This window comes from Lissotriton vulgaris, chromosome 11 (genome assembly GCF_964263255.1).
Source record: "Lissotriton vulgaris chromosome 11, aLisVul1.2, whole genome shotgun sequence".
Lineage (NCBI taxonomy): Eukaryota > Metazoa > Chordata > Amphibia > Caudata > Salamandridae > Lissotriton > Lissotriton vulgaris.
This window is the reverse complement of record NC_141699.1, coordinates 670,192,568-670,211,135: the sequence shown is the minus strand read 5'-3', so window position 1 is coordinate 670,211,135 and position 18,568 is coordinate 670,192,568. Positions and strand designations below refer to the sequence as shown.

At 43.1% G+C, this 18,568-nt stretch overlaps 1 protein-coding gene across 2 annotated transcripts in view; it reads left to right on the top strand.

Annotated features, from left to right (window-relative positions):
• LOC147683316 (ubiquitin carboxyl-terminal hydrolase 50-like) overlaps positions 1–18,568 on the top strand; it is a 429,720-nt gene that overhangs the window by 172,844 nt on the left and 238,308 nt on the right. For both annotated transcript variants that reach the window (XM_086943767.1, XM_086943768.1), the window contains exon 5: positions 5,223–5,296. In XM_086943767.1, the coding sequence (XP_086799893.1) occupies positions 5,223–5,296 (74 nt within the window). The remainder of the gene's footprint in view (positions 1–5,222; positions 5,297–18,568) is intronic.

Here is an 18,568-nt window from a genome sequence, read left to right as displayed (position 1 = left end):
TTTTTAAACGTTTCCCTCCGCACTTTAATAGTTGCATCTATTTGCATGCATGTGCACTAGCTTAAATAATATTTATTGTGAGTTAAATAGGAGGAAAGTAAAATTATATGTTATTTATATAATATTTTTCCGTATAAATCGTGCTCTGGTTGCCTTATAATCAACTAGATATTTAAAATATTTAAAAATTCATTAACATTGCAAATCAAACAAAACAGTCAGGATGCTATTTTAAACAATGACAACTTTCATAGAGTACACAGTCTTCAGAAACACGGAACAATTTGCATACGTAACACAAACAAAGAGAGAGGAATGTTTTCGGCATTTGTTTATATCAGGAACTTGTAGCAGCGGAGGTGACAAACATTTTATCGTGCATTATCTGATTATTTGAATTTTGTGATCTCCATATGCAATTGTTATGGGGAGAAGGCGTAGTGCTATAGGAGTTGATTCTATAATGAAGCTTGTCTCAGGTGCTCTCTATGAATCTCTTTGGTAAATGCCAACCCGCTTGGATCCAATCAAAATGGAGCAATTTTTTGTAGTATACTGCTGTCTGATTAAAGTATTGCTTAGGTGCTCCAAAGGATGCTATTTAGGATTTAGCGGTTGTCAGAATGACAGTCTCCCCTTCGCTCTCATCCAATTTGTTCACTTAATTCCCCCAAATGCAATCGCATTCTTAAAACAAGAGCTTGTGTCTGGGTTAAAAGAAGTAAACTCGGATACATCTATTTGAATACAGCAGAAAGTTTATTTTGTGTTAACCTTCCCTGAGCCAAACCAGTTCCAGCAGGTCAGTTTGTGTCCTGAGAGAAGCAACACTTGAAGAAAGAATTTGACCACGGTCATGTTTAAACTTGCACTGCACATCCTGCTTCCTGTTTTGTTGAAGATACTAGGGCCTATAAATAGCATCTGACTGGACCAAGGTCTTTTGGTTCCCAATCCACAATATAAGAGTAAAAGTTCTCTTGCTAGCTGGTTGTCTTATAGCTGCGACTCACCTTAGCACATGCACACTTGAAAGAAATATAATTTTGGCTGATTGGCTCCTTCCATAATTGGCGCCAATTTCAAATCTGAGTAGCAAGTTGGTTGGATCTTAACTTTTACCATACTGGACATAATCTGAACCTTTTTGAATTATTCAATTCTCACCTTTTACGTGGAACACCCTGGAGAGATAGGAAATATTCACCAGGGCTGAAGAAATGGCTCTGCTGCTTCATCGGGAAGAGGAGAAAGGAAAGAAATCGCCTGGTTTTTACAGAGTCTGCTTTCAATAACTGTTAATTAATTTGGGAATGGCCCTGGGAATTTAGAACTCCCTGCCTCTTGAAATCCGATTTAACCCTTCAACTACATCATTCAGAGAAGAAAACGTGTATTTGATGAATACATATCTACCCTAGAACCCATTGACTCTTATATCTGGGCACTGAGATGATGCAGTGTCTACATACATGGTATTACTCTCCTGCTATATCCTTGTTTATAACCTATTGGACTTTTCCTGATTTACAATGTGCACTGGCAGCATATGTGTTTGTTGGTTGTTCTACCTGATTTTATTTGCCTAACAATTTTAAAAGCGCTCTATTCTGTAGTAGGGGAATCTCGGTGATAGCCATAATCATCAGAATAGTCCCGCCCATGTGTGTGGACCCCGGAGCACTTCATTAGATATTATATTCTTAAGTTGTCATCTTCTGCAGTTCTGCATAGACACTTAAGAGATAAAAAGACAATAATGCAGCCAAACTAGCTAGGCTACACTGGCCATTACTTCATCCTGAAGTGAAAAAAGATAGCCAGTTAACTGTTAAATTTAACCATTTTACTGAGTTTCACACATAGAAAAACTCCCCTTCACAAAAACTCATTTTTCATGATAGAGATGAAGGGTTGGACAGACAAGCCCCATAGGATGCCATTATGTGTCTGTAAATGGATACCGTGCCTTTAAGAATCCCTCCAGAGACTCCCGGTATCCCATGATGCACAGCCAGAGGCCAGTTACTTTAAGTTCTTTTTTCTGGCTCCTGCTAGCTGGACCCTGGAGCATTGAGCTCTACCGTTATTGGTATTTTTTCAATATTTCTAGCTTTAAAGTGAGTTTTTTTAACTTCACTTGACGTCTTTGACATTTCTCTTTCTTCTGCTGTACTTTTTGCGCAGTAATTACACAGTTTGCTTGTCACAATGCCATTCTTATTTGACAAGTGACCTGACTGAGGGAGGAAAAAGGCAAAGTCTGATTCACACAGAGTGTCTGTTCTGTGCCTGCCTGCCTCTCATATTTCTGATACCTGCGCCATTTGCAAGATCTTTTCTAGGCGCACCCTGTGTGACAGGGAGAAAATTCGACTAAAAGGAATGGTGCAGAGACGACAGACAACTTCTTCAGGGACTTCTGGGCCAGGAGAGGGTAAATCCTCTACTCGTTCCATGCGCCGGCCTCTAGGGGGCTCCCCAGTCGAAAACAGGCTGAAAAACGGCACCTGTCCCATTTAACGTTGAAAACTGCTACGACGATGTTGGGAGCAGGTATGACGACGATCTGTTCCTAGTCGACCCAGGGCTCTGTCGTACCCTCCCCTGTTCAGTTTTTTTGTAGCAATGCCTGGATTTTTCCCATCCCATAAAAGAGTTCTGACCTCACTCTCCACACTGATAAAATAGCCGTCTAGGACCTTATTGGGCTTATTTTGCAGCGCATATACGAATCGAGGCAGCGCCAGCATTTTAAATAATACCACCCTACCGAGAAAGGGGCAGCGACCACCAGTGGAGCACAACGCTGTGGAGTCTGTTCAGCGGGGCCTTAACGTTGGTGTCATAGAATAGGGCCGAGTTCTGTGCATCATATATACCAAGGTTAAGGAACCCCTCGGTAGCCACTGTGATGTTGGTGCCCCTTGGCATCCATGGCACTGGACCCTGATGCATGAAAAGAACAGATTTTGTCCAGTTGATTGTGTATCCCTAGTGAGCGCAGAATATTGCAAACAAATGTAATATCCTGTGGATCGAGGTTGATGAAGCTGCTATGTATAACAGGACATCATCAGCATAGAGGGAGATTCTATCTTCGTGATGATGTGTACATTTCAAACCCCTCCTGACCCAGGTCGCCAAAGGCTCTAGTATTATGGCGAACATGAGGGGCATTAGGGGGCAACCCTGCCTAGTCCCCCTCTCTAGACGGAATTATCGGGAGGTATGCTGATTAACGACTACTTGGGCAATAGCATACATTTCTTGTTTTTAGTTTACAAAGTGGTAGACTGAGACAAGCAGTTACATGATGGTGTTACATGAGGTCAGGGGTAGTGTACCAGAGGTGATAATGAATTGCACACTGATATGGGTAGATACGGAAAGGAATCCTTGAATTTAGTACAAGGAGCTCTCCCAGAGGCACTGCTGACCCTGACCTTTGCCCATTGTTTTTCTCTTTTCAATCCTTATCCTTTTTATTTTTTATAAAGATTCAGGCTACGCGGAGTCAAAGACAATAGCACCTTTTCTTTGCTCAAATAAGAATCATATTTTCCTGTGATGTGCATAAAAACTAAAATGTTTTTGTATACCTCTTCCAAGGAAACCTGCCTGCTAAATACTGCTCCACCCAGTTATAGGTGACCAAAGAGTAAATTTACAAAGGGTTGTAGTGCTTGCATAACCTTACAAACCGTCAAATGTGTTTTGAAATTTGTTATTCGGGAGGGGCTTGTTGTATGGAATAAACTTCCCCTGCAACTAAGATGCATCAAAACTACCCTTCGTTTTCAGAAAAAGCTAAAAACTTGGCTTTTCCCCCAAAACTGACATTATTCCCTATTCCCCCTTACCAGCCCGCTTCTGCACCAGCGCCAGGACACTCCTTGGAGTAACAGTTTGCGCTCTAGAAATACTTTTACATAATTACATACATAGGTGTCCCTTCCAACTCCAGAATTGGTATGCTACGTATCAGTGTTTTGCGACCGAAATCCAGTTGCAAAATTGTGATATTTTACCAACTCCTCAACGACGGTGATGACTCCTTCGCAATGGGGAAGAGGCCACTTTGGGATTCTTTGTGCACATCATGTTTGTTTAAGAATAGGCAGTTTTCAGTGGGACCACTGCCTTCACTTAAGCTAAAAAAAGATTTCTTTAAAGGTAGACACATAAATAATAGTCTGCTGATGCAAGTATCGCAACCATCCCTGTGATTGCAGCAAATCGCAGAGGGTCGTAATATGCAACCTACCTCATTAATATTCATTAGGTAGGTTGAATTGCGACCATCTACAATTCGGTATTTTGTGAACCAACCTATTAGTACATGGGTTGGTTTGAAAAAATACCACACTAGTCGCCAAAACACTGATCACAAATTGCAACCAGTTTATTTTAACTAATGTTTGACATCCTGCCCCAAGTCTTACTATATCCAGCTTTCATAAACAGAAACACTGCATGCAATTTTACTGGCTGGAAAATCTAGCCTCTAAAACTGACTAAGGCTCAGTCTGCATAAGCAGTTCTGATTTAGCCCCTGCCTTACTCCCTACTAACGCACCGGGAGCGCATGCAATGCTCCTCATTGCTGGTCCACTTCTTCCCCTCCCCACTGCTACCTTACCCACCCCAACACTCCATCCTCTGTCTCGCACCAGTCCTCACACTCCAATTTATCACCAGCTTAAGGTGGGTGGTAAGAGGAAGGATTAATCCCTTTGGAATTGTGAATTCCATGTGGAAATTTACCTACAGTTATTCTCCTTTCAATGGAGATTAACTTGTAATAGCGTATTTACGTGTGAGGTTACTGTCCAGAAATGTTTCTGGCCAACTTTTAATTTGGGCCATATTGGTCTATTCAAATTGAATGCGACTGCTATTTATTTTTATTTAAGCCAACATTTTTATTGCAACCATATGGCCACTGTGTTTTGTGGTATATGGTTGTAATTAAAAGAATTTCAACATTGCAGCAGTTTGCCAAAGACACCTCTATTGGCTTTGCAAGAGTCTTTTTTTTCCAATGTCAGTTTACGCTTGTGCTGACAACAACTACCTCTTGTGAAGAATGAAAGGAAACCATTGTGTACTCTGGACAAAATAAAGACTTTGAAACGCTTGATTGATCTAGCATTATGATCCATGGCTGCCAAGAATTCTTCTCCTCTATTTACTCACAACGTTTTTGCATGTTTTTACAGGAAAACAGCAAGACGTAGAGGAGCACTTCCGACTCCTGCTGAACAGTATTCCTGAAAAGATGGAGGCCCAGAAGGTAAGTTCAACTTTCATGGTGAGGTTTGATTTAGTGCCTTTTGCTAGATGTTATAAAGAGGAAAAAATGGCTTCTTAGTACTCAGTGGTCTGGAGAGGGGGCATAGCCTAGAACCCACTGCTCTCACCAGTCAGAACAGTTCTTCTGAGAAAGCAAGGTAATGAAGAGGACACTGGGGCTTTAAGCGGCGCACTGCCTGAGAGCCACTCCACCCACCTCCCACCCCAAAAAACAAAAGCATCTAAGGCTGCTGGTGATGTCTTGTGGATGTTGCAGAAACCTGATGGACTTCAGCTGAGCACTGCCTTTATGAAGGAGCTGGAAACCCTTTCTGTGCATGTTTTCCACATTAGACATGGTGTCCCAAAGCATGATATTTGCTTTTTACCAGGGGACCAAGGGACCTGAGTCAATATTGTGTGACAAACTGTGGTACCAGGTAAGTCGACATCTGAGATTAGCATCAGAGTTGATTAGTTTGAGTAAGAGCGTGTTCCAAATCCTCATGTACCACTGCCTTTCCTTTACAAAGTTGAGTTCCATGACGGTATTAGTTTGTGCTATACTATGATTATCCCTAGATCTAAATACCTATTTATATGCTTGTCAGTTTTGAAGTCTGGCTTGACAGCGCAGCTCACTATTGACCTATTGTTACCAATTCCTTAAAAATAGAATGAAATTTGGCTGTGTCCAGAACAGTACTGCTCTTACCTCATGCTGTTGGATGTTTAGGTTATTATTCTGCCTCACGTGGCACTCAATGGTTATGAGACTATTTTGTATCTGAAAAGACACATAAGGTTCTTTATCTCATAGATACTCTGGATACAGAATTCAGTATTGTATTTGTTCCCTCTTTATCTTTAATATTGTAGTCAGGACTTAAAATATAGGTCAGACCTACTATGCTAGTGACATCACTGCTTCCCGCAAAAAAACATATTTAAAAGAAGAAGCTAGGCAAGAGGACTTTATTTTCCATCCTCCATCTCAATGATAAGTAATATGACCGCATTTCCCGTCATCAATCTAATCAGGAAGTGACATCACTGAGTTTTTGCCAAAACCATCTTTAAAAGAAGCAAGCCAGGAAAGAGGACTTTGTTCCCATCATCCATCTGCACCAGAAGTGGCATCACTGGTTTGTAACAAAAACCATCTTTAAAAGAAGTGACATCACTTCCTGCCTTCTCACTACATCAGTCAACTCTTCAGGGCATCCCATTGACCAGGCAGCCCCATTGAAGAAAGAACACGATACGGGCATTGCCTGTTTGGGCCTGGTAGGGCCAGGAAAGGCCTTGGGCTGGATACCCTGTTCCAGTATAGTCATGTGCCTAACACAGCCGACAACACAGCCAGTCCCCATAATCACACCCAGCCATAGAGGACCCAAAACACTCACATAACATTCACGTAACACATAGACCCAGCATAGTATATATATATATATATATATCCCACTTGTCAGGCTCCGATCCAGGACTCTTCGGGATTACACCGATGATGTTATGGGCTCCATCTCATGACGGCCCCAAAGTCTGAAGTAGTATACACAGACTATTGGGATAGTCACACGAGGGAGAAATATGAAAACAGAAAGATAGAAAGCCGGGAAGGAAAGGAAGGGAACAGCGGGGAGGGAGATCTGTAACGACAAGTAACAGATATTCAAACACAATGTTGACTTGTGAATACGTAACCCAATTCACATTTCTATCACCTATAATGTAGCTATCCTACTCTCTGCCTGCCTGTAAAGAAAAATACGATGGGCTTTATCTAGGAGAGTTCTAGGAATGGAACAAGGAATTTGGATAACTGGAAAAAAAGGAGAAAACAAGAATTGTGTGGTTTAACATTGGTAAGACCTTCCGAGCTCTGAGAATAGGATTCTAATCATCTTAGGAAACACACCTGGGAACCTTGTTATATTGCTTAACCAAACCCACTGACAGTTCTTCCGTTCTTTCTCTCCTATAAAACATAAACAGGAATACCACTTGAATAGGATGTGCAGCTTCGACAGTTAATAATTCTTAACCTTGAGACAGCTGATGATAATCATTGGTTTATGATTTCTCCGGAATGAAGACGCAGGGTGCAGCCTGTAAAGGTCTTTGCCTCAAAACCAAGGGCAGAGTACAACAACTAATGTTCACGGCAATAACTCAATGCACCCCATATGTTTAGTCTATGCGATGGATGATTCATACATCAGCTTTTGACTCTTAACCTCAGAGCCCGCAGTATTTGGAAAAGAAACCCCAACACGGAAAATGCCCAAAATAAAGTCAATAACTAGGGAAGTAATAATCCCCTATTGCAGGTTTTAGAATAGAGTCTGAATCTCCATGAAACCAAAAGTGAGTCACGCTCCAACTCCGAGATAGCACTTTAAACACCCCAAGCAGGAAGACAAAGAATCCTGCTTCTTCGTCAATCCCGAAGTACAAATACAGGAACCAATGCAGGAAGAAAACGGAACAGCCTTACCGGACTTCTTTGACGTACGCCAAACACACGAAGAATTATCGGCAGCGTTCAGGAATCCTTGACTCCCTTTACTTCCTGAATGACATCACCATGTGCAGGACGCCTGACGCTCCGTCTCTCCCGTGCCAAGCATGCCGGGAGTGGTAGTTTCGGTCTCCCGACCGGCTCCGATGTCTGAAAAAGAACAGTTCGAGGCTGGCCGTGTGACCTCTGTGATGGCCGCCACTAAGCAAACACGTGAAACATGACAGTACATCCCCCTTTACAAGGGGTTCCTTCCGACCCCAGGCCGAGTCGGATGCAACCTATGGAAGTCTTTCACCAAAGAGGGAGCATGCACATCCTTAGTGGCTTCCCATGAATTCTCTTCAGGACCGAAACCTTTCCACGCTAACAGATACTGCAGCTTTCCTCTCACCACTCTATAATCCAACACCTTTTGTACTTCATACTCCTGGTCCTGTTGCACCCAAACAGGGTGCGGCGCCTTTTTCACTGGACTATACGAGGGTTTAAGCAGGGACACATGAAATACTGGGTGGATTTTCATATGAGCAGGCAATCGTACTTTCACTGCCACCGGGTTAACGTGTTTAACCACCTCATAGGGCCCTATGTATTTGGGGTTAAAGACGCTATGTTTCTTAAACCGAATGTTCTTAGTAGAAACCCACACCCGATACCGGGGTTTGTACATTGGGCCAACCCTACGATGTTTATCAGCCTGTACCTTGTATTTGGCCTTGGCAGTGGTCAAATTGTTCCGTGTGGCAAGAAGAATTCTGCGGACACGAGACAATCTTTCTTGTGCTAAAGGTGACTTATTGACAGCGCCTGGGAGCAGTAACGGAGTGAACCTAGGGTGATGCCCATAGGAACAAAAGAAAGGTGTATGTTTGGTAGAAGAATGCTGAGCGCTGTTGTAAGCTACCTCTGCCACCCACAACCAATCCACCCAAGATCCCTTGTTACTTTGGACATAACACCAAAGATATTGTTTGAGTGTTTGGTTCACCCTCTCCGTCTGTCCATCTGTTTGCGGGTGAAAGCTAGTGGACAAGGATGAATTGATCTTTAAATCGGAGCACCAAGCCTTCCAAAAGTTAGCAGTGAACTGGGCCCCCCTATCTGACACTATGAACTTGGGAAGACCATGCAGACGTACAACATGGATCATCAGTAAATGGGCTAGTTGACCTGCCATGGGAACTTGATTACATGCTATAAAATGTCCCATTTTTGTGAGGTAATCCACTACGACAATAATATCTGTTTTCCCCTGGTCTTTAGGAAGGCCCACGATGAAATCTACTGAGAATCTGTCCCATGGATTCTCTGGTGTTGGAAGTGGCTGTAATAAACCCTGGGGTCTCTGTCTGTCGGATTTCATCTGAGCACAAACGGAACATTCTTTTATCCATTGTTTCAAATCGGGCCTGACTGAAGGCCACCAAAACTGCCTCAAGGTCTTTTCCACTGTTTTAGCATATCCCATATGTCCTGCACTGGGTGCTTCGTGACACCACTGGAACACAGTCTTTCTGAGATGCAGCGTGGGTACCAACACCTGAGATCCCTTCATGGGTATTCCTTGTACCATCTTCCACTCTCTATGATACCGTAACTATGTTCTCCAAACACATGTTTTAACCCCGTTTCTGACTCCCAACACAAAGTCTTCGGTTTGAACAGCCCCTATAACTCTGGACGGTTCTATGATGGCTCGACGTGGGGTGACATTGTGTAACACTGGATGTTCTTGTCTAGTGAGGGCGTCAGCCTTCTTGTTCTGGGCTCCGGGGCGGTAGGTCACCAAGAATTGGTATTCCTCAAAAAATAACATCCAACGCAATTGCCTGGGAGTAAGATGTCTTGCATCTCACATAAATTGGAGGTTTCGATGATCCGAATAAACAATCACCTGGTGTTTGGCCCCCAGCAACCAATGTCTCCATTCCCAAAAGGCATCCCTGATGGCAAGCAGGTCCTTCTCCGCGATAGTGTAATTCACCTCAGCGGGGCTCAATTTCCCGAGACATTAAGGCGATGGGGTGAAAACACCCTGTCTGTTAGTTCGTCTGTGATAATACCGCTCCAATCACCTCTTCGGAAGCGTCAGCCTCCACTATAAAGGGGTCTTCTGGGTTTGGCATGTACCAACACTGGAGCGGTAGAAAAGGCCGTTTTCAATCCGTCAAAAGATTGTTGTGCTTTGGTGTCCCATATAAACGGTGTGTTCTTTTTCGTGAGTTTAGTTAAAGGTGTAACCAGATTGAAAAAGTTACTAATAAACCTCCTGTAGAAGTTGGCAAATCCCAACAGACATTGAATGTCTTTGATGGTATGGGGTTGGGGCCATTCTTTGATGGCTTTAACCTTCCGTTCAGCCATCGCCTGACCGTCAGGGGTGAGCATGACGCCCAGAAACTCCACCGTGGTGACATGGAATTCACATTTCGTGATTTTACAATATAAATGATGTTCCTGTAGTGCTTGCAGTACGTTCTTCACATGTATAACATGCTCTTCTGTGGTAGCCGAATAAATCAAAATGTCGTCTATATAGACCACAACGTAATGATCCAAGTGTTCTCTGAGGACTTCATTCAAAAAAAATTAAAAGGCGGCCGGGGCGTTACATAGCCCAAAAGGCATCACGAGGTATTCATAAAGCCCGTACCGCGTCTTAAAGGCCGTCTTCCATTCGTCACCTTCCTTAATCCGCACTAGGTGGTAGGCTCCCCTGAGATCCAATTTTGTGTATATTCGATCTGCCCTTACTTGTTCCAATAGCACCGGAATTAAAGGCAAGGGATATTGATTCTTTATAGTGATGGTATTTAACGCTCTATAGTCAATACAACAGCGTTTCTCTCCATTCGCCTTAGGTATAAAGAACAAAGGGGAGGCAGCAGGCGAACGCGAGGGCCGTATAAATCCTAAGGCAAGGTATTTGTCCAAATAATCTCGAAGGACCTCATTTTCAGGCAGGGTTAAAGCGTACACCCTTCCCTTAGGTATAGTTGCTCCGGGTACCAGGTCAATGCGACAGTCAAAATCGCGATGTGGTGGGAGCACCTCTGCCTTGGTATTACTAAACACCTCCTCGTATTCCTTATATTCTGTGGGTAATTCTACCTCTTTTTCGGCTGCAGTAGCTACATGGTGTCTCAATGATAAGACTTGTGCAGGTCCTTTTCTTTCTGGTACACAATGTTCTTTGCAGTATGTCGAATTGAACACCACTGTGTTAGAAGACCAATGAATCCATAGGTCATGTTTCTTTAACCAAGGAAGACCCAATATGGTTCCAAAATGAGGTGCATCGATGAGACCAAAAGAAAGGCGTTCCTGATGTTCGTCATCATATATCAGATCATACTCAGGAGTGTGGTGTTGAATAGGGCCCATGGATAACTCCCTACCATCCACAGCATACACTGTTTCGGGGTGTGTTTTGGCGATAAGATGTACTTCTAATCTTTCTGCCTCTTTGTGATCCATGAAACACCCAGTGGCTCCTGAATCAATCATAACATGGAGTGACTTCGCATCATTGCCTATTATGATTTTCATATCCAAAAACAGATGGCTTTTTTATTGACGACAGGGGTGGGTTGAAGGGATGATCATTGCGCTCGAGGTTTTCCCTTCCTCTACCTTCAAGCTTTGGAGTTTTCCGTCTTGTTCTCAGATGTACCTGCCGCTGCTTGACTGGTACGATACCTCCCCGATTTGGGTTTAACAGGGCAATCACGTAAATAATGCCCCTTTTTTCCGCAGTAGAGACACAAGCCTTGTTTTCTCCGATGATCTTTTTCGCTGAGGGTTAAAGAGGCCCGGACAGCACCCACTTCCATAGCTTCTACTGGCGTAGGCGTTTTGTCCCCTGTACGGTCATACACAGTCAGAGGATGTTCTTTTTTCTTTAAGTCCCCTTTTCTGTCCTTCATCCTATGATCCAGCCTAAGTGTGAGTTCGATGAGAGCGGCGCTGGTTCTTGGTTGGGGATCTATGGTAGCCAAAGCGTCTTTGAGATCGTCGGAAAGGCCATGATAAAACACGGCGGACATTTTTGCTTCAGGCCAATCAGTTTCTGCTACAAGTCTTCTGAAACTGTTCAGGTATGTTACCAGATCGGAGTTCCCTTGTTTAAGTTCAAGCAAATCCTTATCGGCTGAAAAAGTTTCAGCTCGTCTATTAAAAGTCTTTTCGAATTCACACCGGAATTCCGCCCAATCATATAGTAGAGGATCGTCCCTTCGAACCACTGGTACCGGCCCATTGTGCAGCTTCGCCTCCCAGGTATGATATCAGAAAAGCTACTCTGGCCTGGTTGGTAGCAAACATCTTTGGTTTGTACATAAAGTGCAAAAGGATTTGGGACATGAAGACCTGTACTTTCTTATTATCCCCCATAAACCGCTCGGGAGGAGCTAAAGGTATTTGAGAAGGCATTTCTACCACTACAGACGTTGATGGACCTGGAGTACTGCTGGTATCAGATGATTCCCTCTGCAAATTATTTACTTATGCCTGTAACTGAGCAGTATGGGCCCTTGCAGCGACAGCTTCCTGTCTGGACGTCACTAATTCTGCCTGTACCACTGCCAAAGCTGCCAAAACATCATCCATGGTAGCCATGGCGGGGATGAAATCGGGAAGAGTGATAACCGTGGGCCGATAATTCTGTCAGGCTCCGATCCAGGACTCTTCGGGATTACACCGATGATGTTATGGGCTCCATCTCATGACGGCCCCAAAGTCTGAAGTAGTATACACAGACTATTGGGATAGTCACACGAGGGAGAAATATGAAAACTGAAAGATAGAAAGCCGGGAAGGAAAGGAAGGGAACAGCGGGGAGGGAGATCTGTAACGACAAGTAACAGATATTCAAACACAATGTTGACTTGTGAATACGTAACCCAATTCACATTTCTATCACCTGTAATGTAGCTATCCTACTCTCTGCCTACCTGTAAAGAAAAATACGATGGGCTTTATCTAGGAGAGTTCTAGGAATGGAACAAGGAATTTGGATAACTGGAAAAAAAGGAGAAAACAAGAATTGTGTGGTTTAACATTGGTAAGACCTTCTGAGCACTGAGAATAGGATTCTAATCATCTTAGGAAACACACCTGGGAACCTTGTTATATTGCTTAACCAAACCCACTGACAGTTCTTCCGTTCTTTCTCTCCTATAAAACATAAACAGGAATACCACTTGAATAGGATGTGCAGCTTCGACAGTTAATAATTCTTAACCTTGAGACAGCTGATGATAATCATTGGTTTATGATTTCTCCGGAATGAAGACACAGGGTGCAGCCTGTAAAGGTCTTTGCCTCAAAACCAAGGGCAGAGTACAACAGCTAATGTTCACGGCAATAACTCAATGCACCCCATATGTTTAGTCTATGCGATGGATGTATCATACATCGGCTTTTGACTCTTAACCTCAGAGCCCGCAGTATTTGGAAAAGAAACCCCAACACGGGAAATGCCCAAAATAAAGTCAATAACTAGGGAAGTAATAATCCCCTTTTGCAGGTTTTAGAATAGAGTCTGAATCTCCATGAAACCAAAAGTGAGTCACGCTCCAACTCCGAGATAGCACTTTAAACACCCCAAGCGGGAAGACAAAGAATCCTGCTTCTTCGTCAATCCCGAAGTACAAATACAGGAACCAATGCAGGAAGAACACGGAACAGCCTTACCGGACTTCTTTGACGTACGCCAAACACACGAAGAATTATCGGCAGCGTTCAGGAATCCTTGACTCCCTTTACTTCCTGAATGACGTCACCACGTGCAGGACGCCTGACGCTCCGTCTCTCCCGTGCCAAGCATGCCGGGAGTGGTAGTTTCGGTCTCCCGACCGGCTCCGATGTCTGAAAAAGAACAGTTCGAGGCTGGCCGTGTGACCTCTGTGACGACCGCCACTAAGCAAACAAATGAAACATGACACCACTAACTTCCACACGGCCTCGCACTACAGAATACACATTCCAACTCTTGCTCAATCGTGTTTGCTCAGTAGTACTCCATGCATCAGACATTGTAGACCTCATCACCTACCACAGGTGTGACCCATCTTCATCCCAGAAACATGGTTAACATTCCCTCCCCCATCCATTTTTGATGTATTTCATCTCACAGGCTACAGATTTCATCATGTGGACCATGCACTTAAGAAGGGATCATCCCTAATTCCTCATGGTCATGCATTGTAAGCAGACAAATACAACTCAACTCCATGAAGCTAGAGGTATGGCAATTCCAACACTTGATAACTCGAAATGCCACCTTCTATCCCATCTACAGGCCTCCCGGGCAGAAAAAGGACTTAATTAATTAATTCTCATATCTCCTCACCATCTCGTCTACCTAAATGCCCACACCACCGTCTTCAGTGACTTCAACCTCCTAGACAACACAAGCTCAAAAAAACAAGACTTCTTCCTCATCCTCATTGACACACTCAAGGTGGTACGCCATGTCACACAACCAACACACTCCAAATGCCACATCCTCAAGCATGTGTCTCTAAGTCATCAACAATCCAGTGTAAGTCACCCATACATCAGGACTGGACCAGCCGCTTCCCCATCTCTATCGCCCTGCTCAGTGTCATATGAACAAACCAAGGTGAACCCAGAAGAAAAGACCAAACCTTTAGATCCTTCAAAGACTTCTCAATAGACAATGTAATGCTTGAACTCCTCTCTACACATCCAAAGCAAACAACCCTCTAAACAACTTCAACACATTTTGGGAAAACTATGTTAAATCCACATGCCAGTTAAAAAATGCAAGTGCAAGCCAGAGCTTTCTGACAATAAATGATCCATCCACAGACAAGAAAGAAAATGTAAGAAAACATCAATTCTGAACACCTCATGATACTAAAGTCCCTATAGGCAAAATGCCGACAGCTCATCACATCAACAAAGCAAAGTACTTTACCAATACCATCAGGGAAGCCACCAGCATAAACAGAACACTTTTAAAGACAGCTTAGCACTGCACCAACCCTCAGCCAGGCCCGTGTATACCTCAATCCAGGGAAAAGTTAAACTTCTTCATTGGAAAAATGCAGTGGATATAACAGAACATTGACCATGCCAAGCCTTCTTCATTTCCTACGCCTTCCATTCTGTAAGAATACCCCAATAATAAGCCTTCAAAGCCCCTTCTCTTGCAGATCTCGCTGACATCCTCAACTCCTTCAAAGATTCATCGTATGAAGATGATTTCTCAACCCTCGTTCTTCATTAACCGCATCGCTGCGGCGGCTTTTCCCGCTGTGTGCGGCAATTTGCGAAAAGCCGCGTTGGATGACGAGCTCAGCTCGTCATCCGCACACGACTACCGTGGCTGATGACGAGCTGAGCTCGTCATCAGCAGCGAAGCGGTTAAAGCTCACTCTGGGAATGTTCTCTCACTTAAACTCTACGATCACAGGGTTTGATCCAATATGACTTGTTGGGAAGGATCAGGAAACAATCAAAGCAAAGAGATCTAAATTTGCCATAGATTCAACAATTCAATAGATACATCATGAAAATTCAATCATGGTGCACATTACAATAATTTATATACCATTACAATTCATTTGAATATTTTAAGCACTGAAGAGAAGAGTCAATATAAAAGACACTTATGACATACTCCAGTTATGCACATCAATACAGATACCAAATAAAAATCTATGTACATGGCACAACTTATGACTTTTAAAATATAAGTAAAACAAATGCTCCTCATCCTAACCCTTTGTGACCAGAATAATTAATTGAAAATATGTTTCACAGGCTTCCGAAAAAATATATATGCAGTTCTCTCCGTAGTTTGTAACAGTCAATGAAATCCCAGGAAAGGAGAGGAGAGTTGGCTTGGACTCTGTCACCACCTTGATAGGCACAGAAATTAAATCAGTTATTTATTCCCCACAACAAGGCTTTTAATGTTTTAAGTAAAGGCACTTCTTCACACTATTTATGAATTATCAATGACACATTCAGACCTCCATTAAGGCCCGATTTTGTTTTTATGGGATCATCGTCAGGGCGTTTATCAAATTGCAAAAAATATCTTTTTTAATCAATGTTAATTAAATTAGTTTTTTATATAGTATTTTTTTTAATAACCAAATGTTATTACATTTTTGTTGTACGTAGCTGCATCCACATATCAGTACAATCATGAAATAACTTGCCACTGGGTCCGATCCTGGGCTCTGGCAGTTCCCCAACCACAATATAGCTTTACAAAAGCAGTCCGTAATACGCACACCATTTTCCCCATGTCTTTTCAACCTTTTGAGGGCAACCATAGGCTTTGTAGATGGGTCACTCTTGGCGCACATGCCAGTCGACACCCCTCCACCACACCTTAAGGGAGGGGGCCTCCGGGCACCTCCAGCTGTGGGCTATATCTCTACAGGCCACCAAGGACACCACCCCAATGAATCTCCTCTCAGCACGGGGCTCATTGATTCCCTCCAATAATCCCAGTAACTCCTCTCGGAGACCCAGTTCAATGTTATGCTCCAGACCACAGAAATCTCCCATGTCACTTCCTCCCAGAAGGGCTTGAGGTGCAAACAGGACTATGTCATGTGGAGGAGTCAGCATTTGGGGCTTGACAGTGTGATTGGTGCTCTGTGCTCTTTTGTGAATGTCACCAGTAAATTATTTAATTGCCTCGAATTGTAAAGCGCTCTGATATCCTTTGGGATCAAGTTCGCGCTATATAAAACTTTATAAATAAATCTGTTGCATAATGGACGGAGTTAAGTATGTGGCATGAAGGTAGTTGACCTGAACCATTCGTAGCCTGGCGGAGATAGCCAGCTTTCGTGTACCAAGATCTGAATCTCTCCAGTCCTCGTCATCTAGTTGTCCCATCTAGCCCTCCCAACTATGGCGTAAATGTGTGAAGTTGTTCGGGCGTTAATTATCAGGGACCGATAAATCATTGAAATTGCTCCTTTACCCAGTTTTATAAAGATTTTTTAGAAGTTTGTAGGACACCTTTTTCGTTGTGAATTGTGGTAGCAGCCGTAGGTTGATGGTTACCTCTGTTCATGTATTAAACTTTGTGGAGAGTGTATAAATGAAGTGAGTCTGTGCAAAGCCGGACTAAGACGCAGTGATAAAGGAAGGCAAAACGGCATTCAGCTTGTTACTTTTTAGATTTAATTCATTACATACAGTGATATAGCTCAAAGATCATTAGATCTTTACCAGGTTTTTATCAACATATTCATGGAATAGGCTATAGTTAGAGAAACAGTCCTTGCTCAAGTTCCCCATTACAATGGAATAAAAGATGTCCACTCCCAGGCAATTGTGGTTTGGGGATTTGTCAAGAATTACTTGATTTAATGGTTGCAGGTGTCTCATCCATGGTAGGTTCCCTATCAAGGGTTTCGCAGAATTATTTTCAGGTTTTGGTAACGGAGCCGAGCCTATCAAGAACTCTACTTCTGATTTGGTTCCCAACAGTGCTGGACATATATAAATTTGCAAAAGGTGTGGAAGCTTTTAATGATATTCTTTTGGGAAGGAATGTCGTGATCTCCGGGACAAGGGAACCATCAACAGTTTTTGCCTCCAGGTTTAGCTACAGAAGTCAAAAGGAGGCCCACAAACATAATACCAGACTATTATATTCAGATTGACTTTTCCAATATGGATCTGAATTTGCAATCCAAGAAGTCCATTTTAAAAATAGCAGTGCCCTGAACAGGTAGAAAGCCAGTAGATACCAAACTTTCTATCCTGGGCTTCACTTTAACTGATCCAAGTGTGCACTAAACACACAGCCATCATATATAAAATATATCCTTTAAGGCAAGTCACCTGTTGGCTATGTGGAGGAGATCAATGCTGATCAAGTGACAGAAACCAGAGGTCAGAATGGATGGCACTGCAGTCTTCCTCTTCAGGTTTGACAAAAATAACCTCTATAATTAATTTCTTTAAAAACTGCCTTTAGAGAGCTCTTTACAAAGAAACTTTGGGCAGGTTTATTTTCAGTTTCTACAATATAAGCAGTTGAGTCAGTCCACTGGGTGAGGAGATAAAAGCGGTGGAGAGAGAGATGGTCTACTTAGGTGGGAAGGGGAATGGTGTTAGTATTAAAGTTACGCACACATGGGACTACTGTGCTGCTGGTGAAATGCTGAAAATAAGGTTTTGTGGAGTCATTCTTCAGCGTTCCAATTGTGAACCACTCAATCTCTCAACATCTCACTCTCTTGAAAAACAGCACAGACAAAAAGCAAATGAAAGGTGGCATCTGTTTCTATGTGTTTTTTTCTTTTGCATGGACCAGGCCCCGTCAAGTGGGTATCCAACCACAATTTTAATTTTAACTTGGCCGAACTGGCCAATAGAGTTGTGGAAAGGGTTTAAACAGAAAGGCAAATAGTGCTCTAGCAGGGCTGACTAAAAGGGTGGAAAGGGTTCTGGGAGTCCTCTTTGTAAAGATACTCTCACTCTAAGAAAGACAGGAGACTTCGGCAGGTTAACTCTGGTTTATTCTACGGAGCGCCGGGACCACGTCTTAACTCTATGTGGTTGGCGCCAGAAGAAAATGGCCGCCTACCACTTCCGCTTCCCCCTTCCGGTTCCGGTCACCTGAACACTAGACCGATACCACATATCTCCCTCCTTTATGCACAACAAATTGTTATCAAAATTTAACACTGGAACAGTCTTACTTGTAGTCCATTTCAAAGTCCTTGAATCTCTCCGGAGTCC